The 19,948-nt window shown below is 47.0% G+C and overlaps 1 protein-coding gene and 1 pseudogene across 1 annotated transcript; one reads left to right on the plus strand and one right to left on the minus strand.

The window, feature by feature from the left end:
* Positions 1-450: 450 nt before the first annotated feature.
* Positions 451-1,735, plus strand: LOC120843014. Its single transcript, XM_040214228.3, has 4 exons — positions 451-634; positions 1,046-1,208; positions 1,283-1,504; positions 1,594-1,735. The coding sequence occupies exons 1-4, from the start codon at positions 451-453 to the stop codon at positions 1,733-1,735; spliced, it is 711 nt and encodes a 236-aa protein (XP_040070162.1).
* A 1,615-nt stretch (positions 1,736-3,350) lies between these two features.
* Positions 3,351-4,219, minus strand: LOC120843017 (annotated as a pseudogene).
* Positions 4,220-19,948: the final 15,729 nt, after the last annotated feature.

Here is a 19,948-nt window from a genome sequence, read left to right on the forward strand (position 1 = left end):
ATGGTCGGAATTGGATGAGATTATTATAAACGAACGCCTGGTTGCCCAGCAGAAAGTAAAGGGCTGTTTATACTCCAACGTAACGTCGACGGGCGCGCGCGCCCAACCGCGTGGCCTGACGTTGCTACGAAAGGACAGTTTATACTCTGACGACAGGTGGAACGCCTCGCAACGTAACGCGCCCCGGCGCGCGCCAGCGAAGCTCACGTCGAGGCGGGCTGTTTATACTCCAACGTAACGTCGACGGGCGCGAGCTCCCGAGCGCGTTGCGTGACGTAGCTGCGAAAGGAGACTTCATACTCTAAACACAAGTGGACCGCCTCGCAACATAACGCGCCTCGGCGCGCGCCGGCGAAGCTCACGTCGAGGTAGGCGCTGCTCGAATCTCGGCGTCGGCCGACGACGGTCGTCACCCAGAATTCCTCGCGCGAGCGTCAGTTGGAAAGAAAAATGGCGAACGGAGGTGCCGCGGAGTGCGAACCGAGCGATCGGACGACGGACGAGGTTGAGCGGCTCATTGAAGCGGTGAGAGAGCGCGAGTGTCTTTATGACGTCGGTTCTCTAGAGTACAGGGATTCCAAGCGAAAAAAGAATGCCTGGGAGTCCGTGGGCATTGCCTGCGGCATGAAGTCCGGTAAGTTGACTAGGGTGCCTTCATGTGCGCTTTGCTTGGCGTGACGACATCTGGCCATTTTGTTTCGAACGCTTTTTTTTCGTGTGTGTGTGTGTGTGTGTTGAAGCGCGCAAAAGAGCGTGTCCCTGCACGCGCGCGTGGCGCTGACTGTGCTACGGCCACGGTGTAGCTACGGCGACATTTTGCTTCCTGCGATTTCTTTGTATTTTCCCTGTGAGCGCGTGCTGTCGCCATCGGGTACTAAAAACGATGGCATCATCCAAACAGAAAGACATTGAGGCGCTCTAGTTGTTTAGGACTTCAAACAGAAAAGCAGTGCAAGCGGCTTACCTGACATGGCAACTTGTTCAGCATTTTATTTTTGTATCACGTCTGCACTTGGCAGAATTGAATTCGACATATTTATTTCAGGTGAGGACGCACAAAAAGCGTGGAAGCGTGTACGCGACAGGTATGTTCGGGAGGTCCGCGCCATTGAAGCTGCCACAAGGAGTGGCAGTGGCTTCGTCCGGAAAAAACAATGGGCCTTCCTGGAAATGATGTCGTTTTACGATAAACATATCCGACCCAGGAAGTATGTAAACAAAACATGAGTCCTTATTTGCTGTCAAACTAAATTTTTCTCCCATATGTTAATCCCACTTGCAGGGCAACCACCAACGTAAAGGCACCACCTGTGGGCGACACAGCACAGTGTCTATTAATGGAAATGGTGGAATCTTCTCCTGACGACTCGACCATTCCCACTGACTTCGAGCCTGCCCAAGAAGAGCTGCAGTGCAGCCCCGAGGCTCCTGTCCCAGCCACGCCGTCCACCTCGGTTGTATCAACATCAAGCACCTCGAGGAGGTCATCGGGCCAGTCACAAAGGTGCCCAGGACCCCCCCCCCCCCCCCCCCCCATTTTGCACGTAGGAGGGAGGTTTACACAATGGAGAGAGAACATCTAAATCATTTAAGGACTAAAATGACACAAAACGAGGCGTTTGCCTACTCTGTAGCACAATCTCTAGATCGTTGGGACGAGGTCACCAGTGCCCAATTCAGGGCTTGTGTTATGCAGATTGTGTATGAGTATGAATGTAAATTTCAGCAGAAATAAAACGCCCCCGACCTTTGTGCATCTGAAGGCACACGTGTCCACTCATGTTTTGATAATATACACATTCTGTTAATATGAACTACATTTTCGAAGAGCAATCTCTGCTTATGCAATTCTACTACATCGTTAGAAAAAAAAAAAATCTGTGAAGCAGTTTATGTTAATCTGAATATTATTAACTCTCTAGTTCAATACTTCAGAATTTGTTCTTGGAGGCAAGCTGCAGGGATGCCTATGACATAAAATAGCTTGAAAGAACACCTACAGACATTTTTCAAATTTACCCCAAGCGTCAAGGAAGTGGCTTGGAATGTAGGTACACACGAGTGTGGACGATACCTTGCGCAGCGAGTGTACCTGCAAACCCGGCATGATCTTTGGTGCTTGTGTAAATTAGCAAAATGTCTAGTGCACATAATAGCATCATCTGCTACTCAGACACACAGCCTGCGCTAATACCGTTAATCAAACATGCTTTCTACCCATTACATTCGCTTCGTGGGTGGCACGCATTGCTCGAAACCTGTTTATATTTCCGAGAAAAATGCAAGTAGAAAAGCAGGCTTATCGAAAGTACATCTAGAATGTTATTTTACTCCTTTGTGGTGTAAATGAAAAGATTAAACCCGACTTTTGTAATTAATACGCAAGCTTTCCTTTTTTCCAAGTGAGCCACTACTACATTCCTGCGGGTTCACTTAAAGGAGCTGTGCAACAATTTTTGTACTTTGCACAAATACCGCTTAGAACGGATCCCTGACATTAATGACCTATGAAACACGCGTTCGTTTTTCACCCCACGCAATAGAAGTCCCAGAAAAAAAATTAAAGAAAAACGAGCAGCGTTCACCCCCTCAACTCGCAGCCAAAAGAAGCGGCCACGTGATCTGGAGCCGATTATATGCCGCCAATGTAGATCATAGCCACGCGCTGGGGTTGGCAAAGCACACGGCACGCGCTGAGTTCCAGATATTGTTATGGCTCGGCTATTGTCGTCGTTGCAGCGATTGGACACGGGCCACTACCCGAATGCTTCTCGAGCTAGTAATTATCACGAGCCCAAATCGAGTGCCCACGCAATGCTCGGGTCCAATCTATGAACAGCATTCAAATATCGTCACTTGGGTGTACTGCGACGCCCCGTTACGTCATGAAATTTTGCAAAGGAGAGATTGAATGAAAATGATCGCTTTTGTCCTTGAAATTACACCGCAACAAAGGAGTTTCTTGGCCAGCGGAGTTGCGTGCGAGTATCCTTGACCTCCACTAGTGCCAGTAAGCTTGTGTATAGTGAAAAACATTCCAACTGAATATCGTTGCACAGCTCCTTTAATAAGAAGCCAATCATTTGGTATGCGTGCTTGTATCTCAGTGGCAAGCGAAAAACATGGATGGCCAATATTCCTCGCTTGTGCCAATTACCTCGCTCTCCCCTGTACAACGAAATTCACCAAGGTAGGCAGGTAAGCTCTTTGAAGGTGAAAACCACGAGGGATTGCGAAATATATTTTGCCGGTCAACCCTGTTAAGCAAGCAGAGCAGAGAAAATATATACAATTTATTTGCAAGGAAAGAAAAAAATTGAACAGCATTGATAACAACCTTGTGTCGTCGTCTACTCCCTCGTCACTATGTCGTGTTGCCACGGGATGGCTCCCGTAGGGGAGATGAAGTGGTCTGCCAGCTGGTCCCTGATGCTGATTGCTGCAGGGCTGCTGTTGCCACCTAGGCTCCTGTTTACACCAACATTCAAAATGTCAGCTCGCCACTGACCATCCACACGGGCACCCCTCCTTTCACTGTCAGCATATCCAGGAGGGCGGTAGGCTTCATCCCTTGTTAGGAAGTTGTGGAGGCAGACTCCCGCTTTTATCATATTTTCACAGTGCTCAACAGTGCCATGCATGGGAGCCAGAAACGCCCGCCAGCGAGACACAAGTATTCCGAAGGCGTTTTCTACTGTACGCCTGCCCCGGGAGAGCCTGTAGTTGAAGACCTTTTTTCGGTAGTCCAAGCCTCTTCCGGGGAAAAGGCGCATGAGGTACGTTTTCAACGGGAAGGCTTCATCCCCCAGGAAGCACAGAGGTGGTGCAGGCTCTGCGATTACAGGGATCTGGAGGGTGTTGGCAGCTAACGCCTTTCCGAGGTTAGACTCTCTCAACACACCGCCATCGGACTGGTGTCCGGCAGCCCCAATGTCCACCAGTCGAAACCTGTAGTGGGCATCAACAACAGCGAGCAGCACCATCGAGTAGAATTTCTTGTAGTAGTGAAATATTGAGCCAGAGTTTGGTGGGCACCTGATCGCAAAGTGCTTGCCATCTATTGATCCAATGGCGTTAGGAAAGTTCCACTTGACGCAGAACTCCTTCGGATCTCTTCCCACTGTTGTGATGTGGGTGGCTGCAGCACTAACGGGGAGAGGCAGTCCCAGATGGCTGGCAGCGTTTCCTGGAGGATCCCCGATAATGTTGCTTTATGCATCCGGTAACTTATGGCCACATCGCCCAGGGATCCTGGTGATGCAAGGAACCAGTGGCGTAGGCAGAGGGGGGGTTTGGGGGGTCGAAACCCCTCCCGAAATGCCAAACCTAGCCCCCCCCCCCTTTCCGGGGACTCGCTGGCTCCCCTGCACACCTAGTCGGTTTTGCACGGGGCTTGGAGCAAAGGGGGAGGCGGACTATCTCCAACTTGTATGCTTTCGGGAAAAGTGTTTGTGGGGTAGAAAATGCAGAAGTAAATAATATAGGCAATATTCCTTCATTCATGTTTATTTGATGGGATGCGGAACTTGATCTCAGATATATAGAAGATGGATATTTCGAAACACTTGGGTGAAGGATGGCAATCTCAAGGCCAAGTATAATAAACTATCCTTACTAAAATACATAGTTAAATCGAACTGAAGTAGAGATAATAAAACGCACACATGGCGATAATATAAAACAATGTCAGTGATGTGAGTAATATGAAATTAATTGTAAAAACAACTGCACTGTAAGCAATGGGTGGCGCTGCGCTCACGCACACCTTGAGTACTGATCAGAATTACGTGCTTTCAACTAAATTTAATAATACAGAGTTTATTTCCATCGTACGTATGGTTGTATGGCACAGTTTTACAAGTCCTTGGCAAGTCGACGAAAAAAAAAAATCCACTAATCTTGATAACCACAATTTAAAAAAGCGTGTTTCGAACATAGCATATTTTATCATCGGCTATTACAGGAAAGTGACCTATTTCCAGACAGAAGTTATGAGACCCCAAAAGTAACACAGGTTTAACAGATTTATTTGCGGAGAAAATTAGTCGAATTTCTCTAAGAGACAATGTACTGAATTCCAATCTTTTATCTTCAAGTAGGTTAAGTATTTTTGGGATAGTATGTTTAAGCATTTGTGTGCCATAGTTCGTTCTTGCAGTGACCACCTCCCAACATTCCTGCACGACGGGTAAAGCACGCGTGAATCTTTTCCTTTCACCCCTAATTTGTTCTAATTTTATACTAGCGACAGGGCTATAGCTAAATAGAGCATGTATATTTAAAATGCGAAACTACTAAAATAAACTAGGTATGTGGAAGAGGAATGAAACGTCTTCTATAGCCCTTAACACTTTTTTTTTGTTGCAACAAATGCATTTTTTTTAGATTCGTTGACGTTGTAGTACACCAGACTAAATTACAATACTAGTTTATGTGAGAGTAAAATAACGAATTGTATACTAATAATTTTACCTTTGCTGGTAACATGTACCGGTGGCGGTTTATCACACCTACTACTTGTGACAGCTTAGCAATAAGGTAGTTGACATGACTATTTAATGACATATTCTCGGTAAAAATTACACTTAAGTGCTCGAAAGAGTTTACAATCTGTATTTTGGTGGAGTTCAAAACGATATCTCCTGTAAATTGTGACTAGCTTATGTTTTGGGCAAAAAAGCCCTGCTTTTGTTTTTTCGACCTTGATTTGTAGTGAAATAATATGACTCCAAATTGCTAATGCAGATATCACCTGATTAGCCATGTCAAATAGCACATCGACATTTCCAGCTGAAAAAAGCAAATAGTGCCGTAGGCATAGCTGATAAATGTTGCATCAGAGTTAATATTCACAATATCATTAACGCAAATACTTAAAAAAAAGGACCTAATATATACTTCCCTGTGGAACACCAGTAAGAATACGCTTGGAACTTGACGAATATTCATCAATATAAGCTTATTGGATTCGATGCTCTAGGTTAGACTTCACTAATTGTAAAGCATGCCCTCGAATCCAATATGTATCCAATTTTGTCAGTAAAATTTCATGATTGAGGCATTCAAAAGTGTGAAGTCTGTGAATGCTCCAAGAACAGTTTTTTTTTTCTTTGAGATTCTGCGAGATGATTTCTTTCTGGGCGAGTAGGGCAGCCTCTGTAGATTTATGCTTTATAAAACCAAACTGCGAAGCAGTTATGCTTAGGTGAAAATTAGTTAGACGTGTGTGAAGTACCTTTTGAAGTGCTTTAGAAAATACTCACAATATAGAAATCGGTCTGTAATTACCCTTTTTGTGAAGTACTGACACTTTACTATTTGCATTCGTTTAGGAAAAACACCAGTAACCAAAGAAACATTAAATGTATGCTTTAGCACTGCCGCTAATATATACAATATACTTAACAGGCTTTATTTGTAAACCATCAACGTCACAAGCTACACTACCCTTAAGTTGTAAAATCACGTTAATGACCTAAGGTTCTACAACAGGATCTAAAAAAATTGAGCGGCTGTTTCTATAATCAAACAAAAAAGAATAAGACTTTACAGTCAATCCCGCTTCTAATATTCACAAAGTGCTCGTTAAAAACGTTCGCCAAAGAACAGCCAGTTAGTTCAACACCGTTACACACTATTTTATTAATTGAAATAGATGAACGGTTTCTTTTTTAAACAGAGTTTAACTCCTTCCACGTGACGTCCCTACACCCCTAGCTCTGCTGCCTTGAACACCTTGAAGTAGTAGTGTTCTTTAGCACGCTGTAAATTACCACGAATAAAACAAGTAACTGTGACTAGTTATTTGAGAAAGCAATTTACAGGCTCTCTTGATCATCTCCTTTATTCCAAGCGCCTACACACTGAGATGCAGCCGCTTGCGTTCACGGGAGAGACTGTCCAGGACGTCTTCCGTTATAACTTCAATGTCGCAGTGAACATCCAAAAGCGCTAGACCGAGTAGTCGCCCATGCGAAGTGGACGCTCTCAGGTATAAGTTTCAACCGACGTAGTGAAGAGAAAGAGTTCTCAGCTTCCGCCGTTGTTACGGGCAGAGTTGCGGATCTTCAGGAGACGATGGACGTTTGGGAATAGGGCCTCCGGACACAGGGCGACCGCTTGTAGCGCAGACGTGACGGGAGTTTCACGTTTCTCCTTCTTGCATTTGGCAGCACCTATGAGCAGCTCACATAGTAGTTCAAGAACTGAGACCAGGCTTGAATAGAGCTTCCAAACTCTTCAGCGCCGAGACCTGCCCCGCTTTCCAAGATCTTTGCAGACAGAAGCGTCGAAAGTAATTACAACACACGCCGGTGCTTTTTAAATCTCCCATCTGTGTGATCAGGCAATCCATGACAGGAAGGAGCACGGAACTTTAAAAATGCTCTTCCGTGCTTCCAGCGGGAATGTTAGAGCGGTGACGTTGCCGACTTGTTACTCGCGGCATGTAAATTTCAACTTCAGCTGTCTCGGCCATTTTAATGGCGGCTTGGAATATTGCCAAGTGTTTGTGCATAAACGTTTGCTCTGATTTTTCATTTTATTTTTTTGTGTTGCTGTTTTATTTTTTATGACATTATATAGCTATCCTTGTGTTTGTCTGGCCCTGACGCATTGGTAATGCAGTGGTAGCTCAAAAAGCGGAGGGAGTTGTGTGCTCTGAGGAAGCTTTTAGAGTTGGTGGACCGCAACTACGACGACAGTAGTACAGTAAGTCGGGTTTACTACGGTTGATAGAATGCCATTTCGTCGAAGCACGTTTTAGAGAACGGGCACGTTTTATCGAAGCACAGTTTAGAGAAAGCAGAGCCTCAGTTTAGAGAAATGCCGTTTATCGAAAAGGGGACGCTATTGGAAAAAGGGTTTTCTACTTCGCGCGTGTATCACTGGTGCGCGTGTTAACCCAAGCCCCCCGCTGCGCTCCCGCCGCTTCGCGGCGGCAGTCTGCGGCGGCTCATTACAAAAATGTTAACTCACCAGACTTATCCGCACACGCCGCTTCGCGGCGACCGAATTCGCTAAAAGGAGGCTCATCGCCATTTTCTCTAAACTTGGTTTCTCTATAAAGGCATTCGATAAACTGGGGTCGGTAAAACGACGTTCGCTAAAACGAGCTTCTCTAAACCGCATGACTCCGCAGTGGGTCACCATTCCCGGATTCCTGTAAATGAAGCCTCCTCCGTTTTGAAAAATGACAATGCAGCTACACCTGTTTTATATTCAGCGCTTGGGTGAGCGTCCGTACCGCCGAGTCCACCCTGCTTCGACATGGGGGGGGGGGGGGGGGGGGGGGGGGGAGGAGGAGGAGGAGGAGGAGGAGGAGGAGGAGGAGGAGGAGGAGGAGGAGGGGAGGGGGGTAATAACGCCGGGGAACCCCTCCCGAAATAATATCCTGGCTACGCCCCTGCAAGGAACCTAGAAATGTGAAAAACAAAATTGTGAGACTTAGTACCTAACTCAGAGCAACTGTTTAGTCAGTCATTTGCACTGTTTGTGACTAAGAACGACCTACGAGAGTGCTCCGTCAGACTTATATTGCTATACACGCAATATGTAAATATGTACTAAATGTGTTGGACTGACGCTCTACGGTGTTTTGAAATAGTTTCTACTCTAAAACCGCCCGCAAAAATCAAGAGATTGGCGCATGAAGTGGAAATTGATCTCGAATATGAGTTTTACTGTGCTGATTTACTCATTAAAAATTTCAGTCTCAATTTAAAGTGCAAAAAAAATGAATGACAATGTTGTCAAGTGGGTCAGCCTTTCTATTTAGTAAAATATGTGTTTGATGTAGTAAGTGTTACAATGATACGTTGATCCGCTTATTTATGAGTGTCTCAAAATAAAGTTACAAGGTAGTACTAATGGCCCGTCGAACATCAGCAACTGAACCTATCAAGTTGAAACTTACCTCGAATACACACCTCACTAGTCCCCTTTACATATTACAAATTCAAGTCTCTATTTAAAGTACGAAAAACTTAAAAAGAAAACTTTCCCATTTTAGGCTTTTTTTTCGTTCTAGGAGTTCAGACTTAAAATATGAATGCGTGCTGTACATCCAACCAGTAAAGGAAGCATTTGAGGTAAGTTTCTACTTGAAACGTCGCGTCCCTGATTTTCGCTGGCGATTTAAGAGCCCAAACTTTATTTTGAAACGCACTGTCAAGATTGGGCCTCTCAATTAAAATATCGGAGTAGATGAGAGCGCATAAGTTCCCGGTTTGAGGTATTTTAATACGATTTGGGCGTGTGTACGGCGGTAGTACACCGCCTAGAAGCATAACCTAATCAGTCAAGCATCCGCGAAAATGAAGTGTATATCAAATATGTAGTACATAGAGTGCCTCAATGTACTTCTGTTTTGGCGGATGCCACCGTTTGTAGTGCACGATGCCGACAGCACGCGCTCACAGGGAAAATACAAAGAAATCGCAAGAAACAAAATGTTGCCTTAGCATAGTCACGCCAGCAGCGCGTGCAGGGACACGCTCTTTCACGCTTTCAGAACAAAAAAGAAAAAATAAGCGTTCGAAACAAAATGGTAAAATGTCATCACCCCAAGCAAAGTGCACATGAAGGCACCCTAATAGTACATACCTCAGTGTGATGGCCAGCCGCTCAGCGGGCGAGATGGGAGAGCGATGTGTGGGCGAGTGTACAAGACGGTCGTGGACGAGTCCGAGCAGCTCGTCGAATGAAGCCTTTGTCATCCTGCAGAAAAGAAAACGACAGAATTGATTCACTATGATAAGCGACATGACTATCGACCGTCGCCTTACCTGAAATATTGGAAGTGGTATTCTGGGTCGGACTCGCGCAGCTCCTGTACTAGATGGTAAAATTCTCCAAACACTGTGCGCTTATCAAATATGTCTCGCGCGTACATCGTGCGTGTTCTCTGGCGCCGTATTCGGCGCCATAAAAGCACCGCTGCAATTTTTTTCTTTTTTTGCTGATCTAAATACATCGCGAATCGGCTCTCCATGGTTCCTCCCGTCTGAACAAGTCAGGACAGAATGCAAACGGAAACGGAAATAAACCATCAGCCTATGTCGCGGTTGTCATGGCGACGCGCAGGCGCAACGCGAAGTGCGCGTCGGAGCGCGCTGGACCGCGATGGAGTATAAATGCCGTTGACCGCAACCCTTTCAGCGCAGCGCGTCGTGTCGTTGTTGACGACGAACGCCGGCGCACGTCACGTTCGTCGACGTCGGAGTATAAACAGCCCTTAAGTGACTAGAATTGAGACGCTCTAGACGACGCACCGTGAAGGACTTGGCGGTGCGCAACGCATTTTTTAATAAACAGCAGCAGCAGATCGCACGAGCGCGCATGCAAGCCAGGAGCGCACAGAACAACGGGCTCACGCTTCCAGTACTGACTTCGCTCGCACATAATGTGGAACTAAGTATAAACACTCGCGCTGCGAAGCATTTGCATCGTGGACGCCCACGGCGGACGCCGATTGCATCGAAAGCTAGCCTCGTAAAGCACACGCCGGAGAAGATTAGAAAGCAGACGAACCGCTGGTGCGCAACCCCACGGCCTCGGAACGGGTGCGCAAGGCAGTCTGGGATTAAACGCCTCTTCCGGCTTCACTCAGGCTGACGTCATGCCGGGTCCTGTCTGTTTAAACGTCCTTGGGTGAAAACACTGATCTGGGTGAAAAGGTAGAAGGTTCGTCGAACCGGTTCGACTCAGTCGAACCCCGAAAGTTCGACCAAACAATCTGGTTCGACAAAAGTTTGCGACACCCCTAGTTATGGTGTACTAGAATACTGGGCAGTGTAGCGAGCGCGGGCGGAGGATGGGCTCTTCCAGCGATGACCGGATCGGTGGCCGCGGGAGGGCGCAACGTGTAGTAGGCGTGATGCCGGAGTACGGAGCGCAGGCAGCGGTAGCGCTTGGCTGGCTTGGCGTTCCGCACGGGTTCGATTCTTTCGTATTGCTTGGCTTATTCTTTACGGTACTCTTTATTTCTACTGTTTCACATACATTTATCGCACTAATTCGTTGCCAAATGCGTCGCCCGAGACGTGCATCTTCGGGCAGGACGCTACAGTACACATCGCGACACTGCTAGCGCGAACAAATGCATCCACTGACCAGCCCTGGTAGTAACCAGAGTGGATAAATTCTTATTTGTTTACTGAGCACCAGCTATTGATATGTGTGGGCACCAGGGCGCACAGTTAAATTTTTAATTAAAGGGGCGATGCAGCGATTCTTGTACTTTGCGCGAATACCGCTTATAACGGATTCCTGGCGTTAATGACCTGTGAAACACCCGTTCGTATTTCACCACACGCAATCCAAGTCGCAGAAAAAATTAAAGAAAAACGAGCTGCGTTCACCTTCTCAACTCGCAGCCAGAACAAGCGGCCACGTGATCTGGAGCCGATTATATGCCGCCAATGTTGATCATGGCCACGCGCTGGGGTTGGCAAGGTACAGGACACGCGCTGAGTTCCAGAAATTGTTATGTTTCGGCTATGGTCGTCTCTGCAGCAATTGGACACGGGCCACTACCCGAATGCTTCTCGAGCTATCGATTATCACGAGCCCAAGTCGAGTGTTCACGCAGTGCTCGGATCCAATCTATGAGCCGCATTCAAATATCGTCACTCGGCGGTACTCCGACCGCCGAGCTACGTCATCAAGTTTTGTGAAGGAGAGATTGAATGAAAACGCTCGCCTTGGTCCTTGATATTACACCGCAACAAAGGAGTTTCTCGGCCAGTGGCGTTGCGTGCGAATATCCTTGAGTCCCACTAATGCCAGTAAGCTCGTGTAAAATGAAAAACATTCCAATGGAATATCGTTGCACCGCCCCTTTAAACACTGGGCGCCAGCGCACAGATTAATGAGGTGTTCCCAAAGATTCCGTAGGCGATGGAACTTGCTTTCCCCAAGAGCTCGGGAGAGGGGGGCTTCCGAGCTCCCCCGTAGTCGGCGCCTATGGCGTTTTGTACCTCTACATTCTCCATCGTGAGGTCATGATCTTGATGAGCTGACATCTTCAGGATAAATGACTCAGTATCTTGCGCTGGGCCACAAGACCTTTCAATTTTCTTGCGGTAAGAAAAGAGGCCTCTTAGCACCTCCTCATTGAAGAGACTGAGTGCTGGGCCAACCCTCAACTTTTCAAAGCTGTTAGGAAAAAAAAAAATAATTTGCTGATGTGAGGCCATAACTTTCAAAGTCACATTTTCACAGTCACTTCTCCAAGCCTTCCTATGTAGTCAGCGTGCACAGGACCCTTCGGTGTGTCGAAACCAGTGTCTATAAAACCGATCTAGCAGATACTTTACAGAAAGCGAAATGTCCGAAAAAAAATATAGAGGACGACTGTCATGACTGCCTGCGTTACATGAAGCAGACTCTCCTTGTCACTCCTTTTAATGTTGCGGGATCACGACTCACGCCGATCGACCTCGAGAGGGGCACGCAAAAGGGAATGGGCTTTTTTGCAGGAGCGGTAGCCACTGTTGCAACCCGGCACGGGCCCCAGGAATTGGAAATAGGGTGGGGCGTTGTCGTTGTGAATTAAGGAAATTCCTTCGGAAAACCAAAAGAGGGGGGGGGGGGGGAGCACATCCCCATTGGGGTATGTAGGGAAATCACTGCCTTGGCACAAAACACGTCCCGTCTCTCTTGTCCCACCGTTTTTCCGTCATTGCAAGCGTTGTCTACATGCCACTGAATGCCACCGATCGCAATCCATTTCACTCAATCATTAAAGAAAAAAGAACACTGCAGCAAAACAAAGCGACAACGCGAACCACGCACTCACAAGCAGTACAACACGGCAATCCGAGCGGGAAGGAGCACGCCTGTTACCCGCAGCGCCCCCTGCCGTCCTTGCGCGCCGTCATCGCAGCGCCGACTTCCTCCCTCCGTTGCTTCTCGGCGTGGACGACACACTGCCCAGTTCTAGTACACCATAACTCAGTGGGCCAATTCGAGCGTGGCATAGAGACAGGTGGCATCAGAATGGACCACTGATCTGTACTATAGACCTTTTCTGCAAGTGCGCCGCCATCTTGAATTGACGTCACTTTCAGTATGGGCGACAACATTGTTTTGCCTTTGCCCCCTTTGCCACGCCAATAGAAGGGATTTAGGGTATAAGTGTAACCGTCACACTTTCTCGTTTTGCCTCCTCTTTATTTTTTTACTATTTGCAAGTTGAAACGTTGAATTATTTTTTCGCCGCCCATACCGGATACGCCTATTAGGTGACTGGGGACGGGAGTACACAGAAAAGGTCTATAGGGTGCTGGATGGCGCTTAGCTGCTCTCCGAGCCTGGCGCAGGTGAAGCCACCGGAAGCTCGATGCTTGTCCCGGAATGACAAGTGCTGATTGTCCCGGAAGTCGGGCGTGCGCTGGGCTTCCTAGTGCATTCAGTCGATATTTTTGACCATGCTTTTTTGTGTCTTTGATTGGGTTTTAATATTCCCGTTCTGGATTAAATCCCGAGAATGAGGCATTTGAACTTGGGACATATTCACAACTTGATCAACTAGAGTCTCAAAATGTTTACATTGAATGGCTTCCCATGATACTTCTCGGGTCCGCATGCGCTCTTACTGCGCAACAAGCAGGCTTTCTTGAGGGAACAAGCGAAAATCCAGCGCCCTCGAAGCTTTTCAAACCAGCACTCGGAAGGGTTACAAAGCCTGCCAAGCGCTCACTTCCGGAACAAGCCGCTCACTTCCGGAACAAGCCGCTCACTTCCGGTGGCTTCATACCTGTTTGCTCAATGCGCCATCCAGCCCCCTCTAGTGGAGATTAGTGGAATGGACGCCTGTAAGACGCTGTCACGTGTCTCAATCCTATGAATTTACTGGCTCATCGGGATTCGTAGAATTCGCCGTGTAGCGTGTGCCTGCTTACACTGAGAACTGGAGGACGGCGGCGCGCGGCGCGGCACCCGCCCTGCCTGCTCCACGGCCACGGCCGGGTTGCCAGCGCGCCGGCTAGACGCGACTCCGAGGCGCCAATTGCCCGGGCTCTCGGGCTTCGTGCATGACGCTGTGCTCCCCTTGCTCTGTTGTGTTTTTACGTTAGTATGGTTGAATGCATGGGTACTCAAAGTCAGGTAAGAATTTCTTCTAAAAAAAAAAAAAAAGAATATACTTGATAACCAACTTTTTACAATTCAATTCTAAAACACTTCTTATCGCTTGAAGGCCTATGACACAAATGGCGATGATTCAAGCCCGTAATGAAATTTTACAATGGTATAGCAGGGGGCAAGATGGATCAGCGGGTCTTTGAAGTGCGCTACGGCGTTGAATGAATACTTGTTAACCGAGCGACAGAGAATCTGTCTCGAACCGATGATTACAGAAACGCCGCGGTTTTGATGATTATGTAACATAAATTATAATATATCTTGTTAATGTGCGACTAAATGACTAGAGAAACCGTTTGTCATAATTTGCGCGAGTTATGAAAACAAATACCACTCAACTTCAACTTCCCGAATGTGCTGCTAATTTCCGGGAACTAAATGCGCGAAATAATGCCATATGTTGTATTTAAAAACACCGCCCAGTTCATATTTGATATGGGCGGACATTGCTTCCGCGTGAGGTGTTGCAGTCGCAAAGCTGTGACACCTCATGTCGTGCAAGCACGCACACTTAAAGAGATCATGAAAGAGCCTTCGATATTTTATTTTACAATTGGAATAGGCTGCAGGCAGTGTTGACAAAGTCATAACCTGTATACTGACATACTGACGCTTCTGTGCCGAACAAATCACTTAAACAGACCCCGCTAGTAGTCCTACCCGTGGCGACACCTCGAAAAGGCGGGAAGACCGATTTTTCGTGACGTTCAAGCGTAACATCAAAGTAGGAGCGTAAAGGCCGGTTCAAACATCTGCGTTCCCAGCTACCAGAAAGACAGAAATGACACGAACGACGTGACATGGTTGTTCCGATCGCTCTATTGGTCAAAGCGAAAGGAGAGTCTTGTTTTCTTTCTTTGTCGGGAGGTGTTTACAGATATTGCGTTTTCCTGGTTGATAACAATAAACTATTGATATGTCGGGCCTGAAATGTTCAGTATAGTACACACGGATGAGCACCGTTGAATACTAAAATAGGATTGCGCTTAATCGGTCAGCTGCCCAATGGCAAAGACGACGTAGACGATAGATCTCCACAAGCTCCGACTCTACAAGCTACCACAATGTCAATACCTCGTTCATCGACTCTTAAAGACTACTGAAACCGACAGGTTAACCTCTATGTCACTACCTTTTTCGGAACACTAGCTAGACGAGAATGCAAAACATCAGTTTTGGTATTTTGCGTGCATTACTGGGCACAAAATAAGCCTCACATGAGTCTATAAAAATATAAGCGGTATACGAGTCCATTACTGCGTCGAGAAAACGAGAAACATCCCTTTTAGAAAAAGTTTGAAACGATTCAGCATCTCGCAAGCTTCAAGTGTGCACGCAGCCAAAAACATGACAGAAAGCAACAATTACGTTTGGCCGTCTCGTTGCCGAGCGCTCAGCCTTAGCTTCATAGGGCACTCTCCTCTTACATAAACAAATATCCGCTAGACAGGCCGAGCACGCGCCCAAACGGCCAAACTACGGTTACAGCCACCGTGGGCCAAACGTATCCGAAAGATCGCCACGCCGCACGCACCACTCCAGCAACGTAAGCGCACTGCGTACAAAAAGTGAGGAGCATTTGCGCTTGCGCCACCTGCGGCCGTCCGTAGCCATGTATGATCTCTATGTTCGTAGCTGACACTGTATACCAGGGTGGCCAGTTCTGCTTATTATAAGCGGATTTGGGCTTCTTTTTTCACCAAGTCGCTGGTAGATTTTTCCAGTCGCTTGTCGTGTTTTTTGGGCTTATTCGCGTTTTTTCCGCAAATATGATTTTATTGCTCGTCAAAAAAAAATTGGGTTGTGTGTGTGTTTATACAGCCTAGAACTTGGTCTGCCTCACAGGGGCGACGAGTCTCCCAGCTGTAGATGAGAAATTTAGCCAGTGCGGTACAGCCGCTAGCCTGGGGTCTTTAACGTGCATCACGCAGTAGTGATACACGACCGCACGCCGGTACGATGCTCATCCAGATCGAAACGGGCAGGGGTGGGGCTCGAACCCAGGATCCCTGGGTTCTGCAGCGCGAGCTTTCGCTCCACGTGCTCCGAGCTGGTGTGCGCTAGACCACTCGGCCACCGATCCCCCAATTATTGCTCGTCATGGCATATTGACAGTGCGTTTGTCGTTAAAAACGCAAAAAACAACATGACCGTTTGGCGCCGCGGTTACGTGGCGCAAGCTACCGTCCGTCACAAAGTACAAAACAATTACTATCCATTCACAAATGTTTTGGCGCCTTGCCCATCTTGCCAGTCAGCAGTCGCGGTCGTCGTGTCTTGCCAACTCGTTGTGTCTTGCCCACTGGTCTTGCCATTGTATTTTGTGCAAAATGGCTTCGAAGTGGTCGAAGTATGCCAAAAGATATTGTAAACAGTGGGAAAAGGAAACACAGCTTAAAGGGGTTATGACACAAAAATTAAACGGATAGATTATTCTTGAAATGGAATGCTCATAGGCCATTTAGTATATACACCAAATTACGCGACTTTTAGAGATCTGGTACTTGCAATATTCAATTTACGAATTTTTATCATTTTCATCTTGCGACCAGGCAACACTGCCCAAGTTAGTCACACTATGGTTAGGGTGTACTAGAAGGGGAGGTGTGAAAAGCGCGGCCCTTTCCCCTTGGACGGCGTGGTCCCTCCGCGCGTGGATGCCGCCAGGGGCAATTCTGGCGCTGTCCCTAGGGGCGCCGTCGGTCGTCAGTCGCTTGGGTAGGGTGTAGCTTGGGCTGCCGGCGTTCCGGCGTGTTGTTGAAGTTCGTTCCCCGTGTACTCGAGCCCTCGAGCCTCGAGCTTTCATTGCTTTGTTTGGGAGCCATGTCTTCGACGAAGAAAAAGAAAACGCAGAGATGGTGTTTTGTGCCTGGATGTGACGCAGGCTACAAGTCGTGTGGGGTAAAGCTATCCCTTTTTCGCGCACCGAAAGATGCTGCAACGTTTGAAAAGTGGGCCCGAGCGATCCCCAGGGCAGACAAGGTCCTCCAAGAAAACTCCGCAGTGTGCGAAAGGCATTTTGACGACAGGTTGGTTTTCTGAACTCGATTAAAATAATTTAACTCGTTCTTAAGCCCTTGTGTGTTTGCTTGCTCGGAAACCGTTGTTCGCTTCTGCGTGTAAACATCATGTCAGTGAGTTCGTGGACTGCTACTTTGTAAACAAACCTGCTGCAGTTGTCGGCCTTCTGCAGGCCAGTACCACTTAATTGAGATATAGTTTAGGACGAAGTCTTTCGCGGCTTGTATTATATTGCTGCATAGGTGAATTTAAATGCTTGTACCTAGCACTCGGACGTGGTGCTCCGTGCTAGAACTTTTGAAGTTTAGCAGCCGCCTTGGGGGCTCCAAGGCATTACGCCGGCCTATGGATTCCTACCCCAGTTAAAGGGTTCGAATCGTGGCCGAGGAGCCCGTAATACAACGGACACCTCGGCCGGTGATGTAGCCGAGATTTCGCTTACACGTCAAAGGATTAGCATGAGGTGAAATTAAACCTCACTTCATCGCTCGTGCGTGCCAGATTGTATTTGTTGCTTTATTATGCAAACCCCCAAATTTACCACCTGCTTTCAGCCCATTTCGTAGCTGCTCAGAAATAAGACAACAAAATATAACGTCACAACTCTAGGCAAGAAGTTCTGGTCTCTTTCCAGTTTCTCTCAGAGCATCGTGAATATCAAAATACTTATTTTGATTAGTAGCGTTCAGCTGGGAACAACATTTGTTGAACTTTTATTACCTTCAGGCAACTAAAAGTGTGGCTTATTTTCACATTTCAGGTTCATTGTCCGTGCTTTTAGGCACCAGGTGAATGGCCAGGAAGTCTTGGTGCCCCGAGATGTCCCCACCCTGACGGAAGACGCTTATCCAACGGTTTTTCCGAACCTTCCCAAGTATATGAGCAGGCCACTTCCGAAAGAAAGGAAACGACGAGCCACCGCGTCAGTCAGTGCCGTGCCAGCAAAGGCGAACCGTGATTCCAAAGGTGAAGCTCCTCATGCTGAAACAAAAACACTGGATGGGGCTCATACACCCTCCCTTCACGAAGCACCTGAGGAATCAGAAGCAGCTGACACTCCTGCACATTCGCATCTTAAAGTACTTCCAGTGCCTGCGACTGGCTCTTTTGTTCATGACCTACAGTGTCCTTCACATGATTGGTATAGACAAACTTTTGAGAATGGCACGATTGTGTCATACCAAACAACTGTGTTTGACAAGTCGAAGACTCCTTCTGTGGAGCTGAGCAAGATTGTAGTCTTCGAACATGAGACAACAAGACCGCTTGTCAGGTGCAGCATTTTTTTGTCTGGACTCCTTTACAAACTAAAAGATATTGCGTCAAAGGAAGAGGCTCAGGCGGTCCTCATGCACACAGAAGACACATCACTGTGTGTTGGCATTGGATGCACCACCGAGTTCAAACTTCTGGATCTGAGGAAATTCAAAGGGATCATATTTGGACAGGAGTTCTTCTCAAGCCACTGCAATGGGTCAGCACTGCTAGGTATGTGACATTTGCTACTAAATAGTTTTAAGAAATATTCTGTCAAGAAGCAATGCTTTTTTGTGTACATAGCTACCCAAAACTGATAAAAGATAAAGTTGGTTTTTGTCTTTTTTCCAGGCTTTTATTTATTTGAACCGACCGCTTCTACTAATATAATAAATGACTTTTTTGTCTATTCCAATTACAGGGGGATTACGCTGCTTGTCATGTAAACAAGGCAGAAACCTTCTCCTGACTCGCTTGCTTCGTATGAAAAAGAAACCAACGCATTCAATCAGCATTTCTGGCAAACGACTCGGGCAAGCTGTGCGGAGACTGAGACGGAGAAGCAGGAAAGTTCTCTCATTACTTGAACGTCTGAAACAGCTTCAAGACGAGAATATTAGCATCAAGGAAGGTGCTCTTGAGGAGCAGGTGAGGTTGATAGTAAAGTAAATATTACTTTACTACAGCATGATTTGTGTTTACTTTTAAAACTATGAGTTTAACACATAAAGGATAGGGGTTAAAATCGAATCGAAGTTTTTGCTTCTCTTTCCAGATCAAAACGCTTCCACAAAAGCAGCAGTCCGCAGTGCGGGCCTGTTTTGAGGCATCAAAGCGCAAGTCACTGCGTGGCTACCGCTACAGCAAGCAGTGGCTGCTAGAATGCATAATTCTACGAATGAAGGGTCCTCGCCTCTATGAACATTTAAGACGCCACAAAGTCTTGGTGCTGCCGAGCCGTGTCTGCCTCTCCACATACATCAAGGTTTGTGTGTAGATCTAGTTATTGACTCCAGGAAGTACACGCAACAATATTACATATTTGCAGAAATTCAAGGCATCGTATGGCTTTAGCCAGCAGCTGCTCAACTCTGTCAAGGTCAAAGTGCAAGGAATGGACGACATGAAGCGGCATGGAGGCCTTGTTCTCGATGAAATGAAGCTCTCTTCGCACCTTGACATGACAGCCTCTGCACGCATAGAAGGTTTCGTCAACTTGGGACAATTTACCGAGGAAGCAGACCAGCATACCAGGGCGGACCACGGTCTCGTCGTCATGTTCCAGCCGTTTGTAGGCAGATGGACACAAATAATTGGTAATAGCATGCCAGCAGCGCTTGCTTTTCTTCTAAATGCATTTTTTTTATTTTACTGTCTACCAACACAAAATGAAATGTTTGAACAGCAGGAAGTCGGTTTGCTTTGAACTTGCATTTGGTGCCTTTGCTGTAGCTGGGCAATTGGGTCATTGCACTAAGACTGTTAACCTGGGGTCTTTAAAGTCCAGAGCACAATGGTGATTATA

This window comes from Ixodes scapularis, unplaced genomic scaffold (assembly GCF_016920785.2).
Source record: "Ixodes scapularis isolate PalLabHiFi unplaced genomic scaffold, ASM1692078v2 ptg000822l_1__unscaffolded, whole genome shotgun sequence".
NCBI lineage: Eukaryota > Metazoa > Arthropoda > Arachnida > Ixodida > Ixodidae > Ixodes > Ixodes scapularis.

Excerpts from the sequence above, each read along its gene's own strand:
- LOC120843014 (XM_040214228.3), top strand. The coding sequence starts at position 451 with ATGGCGAACGGAGGTGCCGCGGAGTGCGAACCGAGCGATCGGACGACG. Across the intron at positions 1,209-1,282 it reads AAACATATCCGACCCAGGAA|GGCAACCACCAACGTAAAGG; the intron begins GTATGTAAACAA and ends TCCCACTTGCAG. Across the intron at positions 1,505-1,593 it reads TCATCGGGCCAGTCACAAAG|GACTAAAATGACACAAAACG; the intron begins GTGCCCAGGACC and ends AAATCATTTAAG.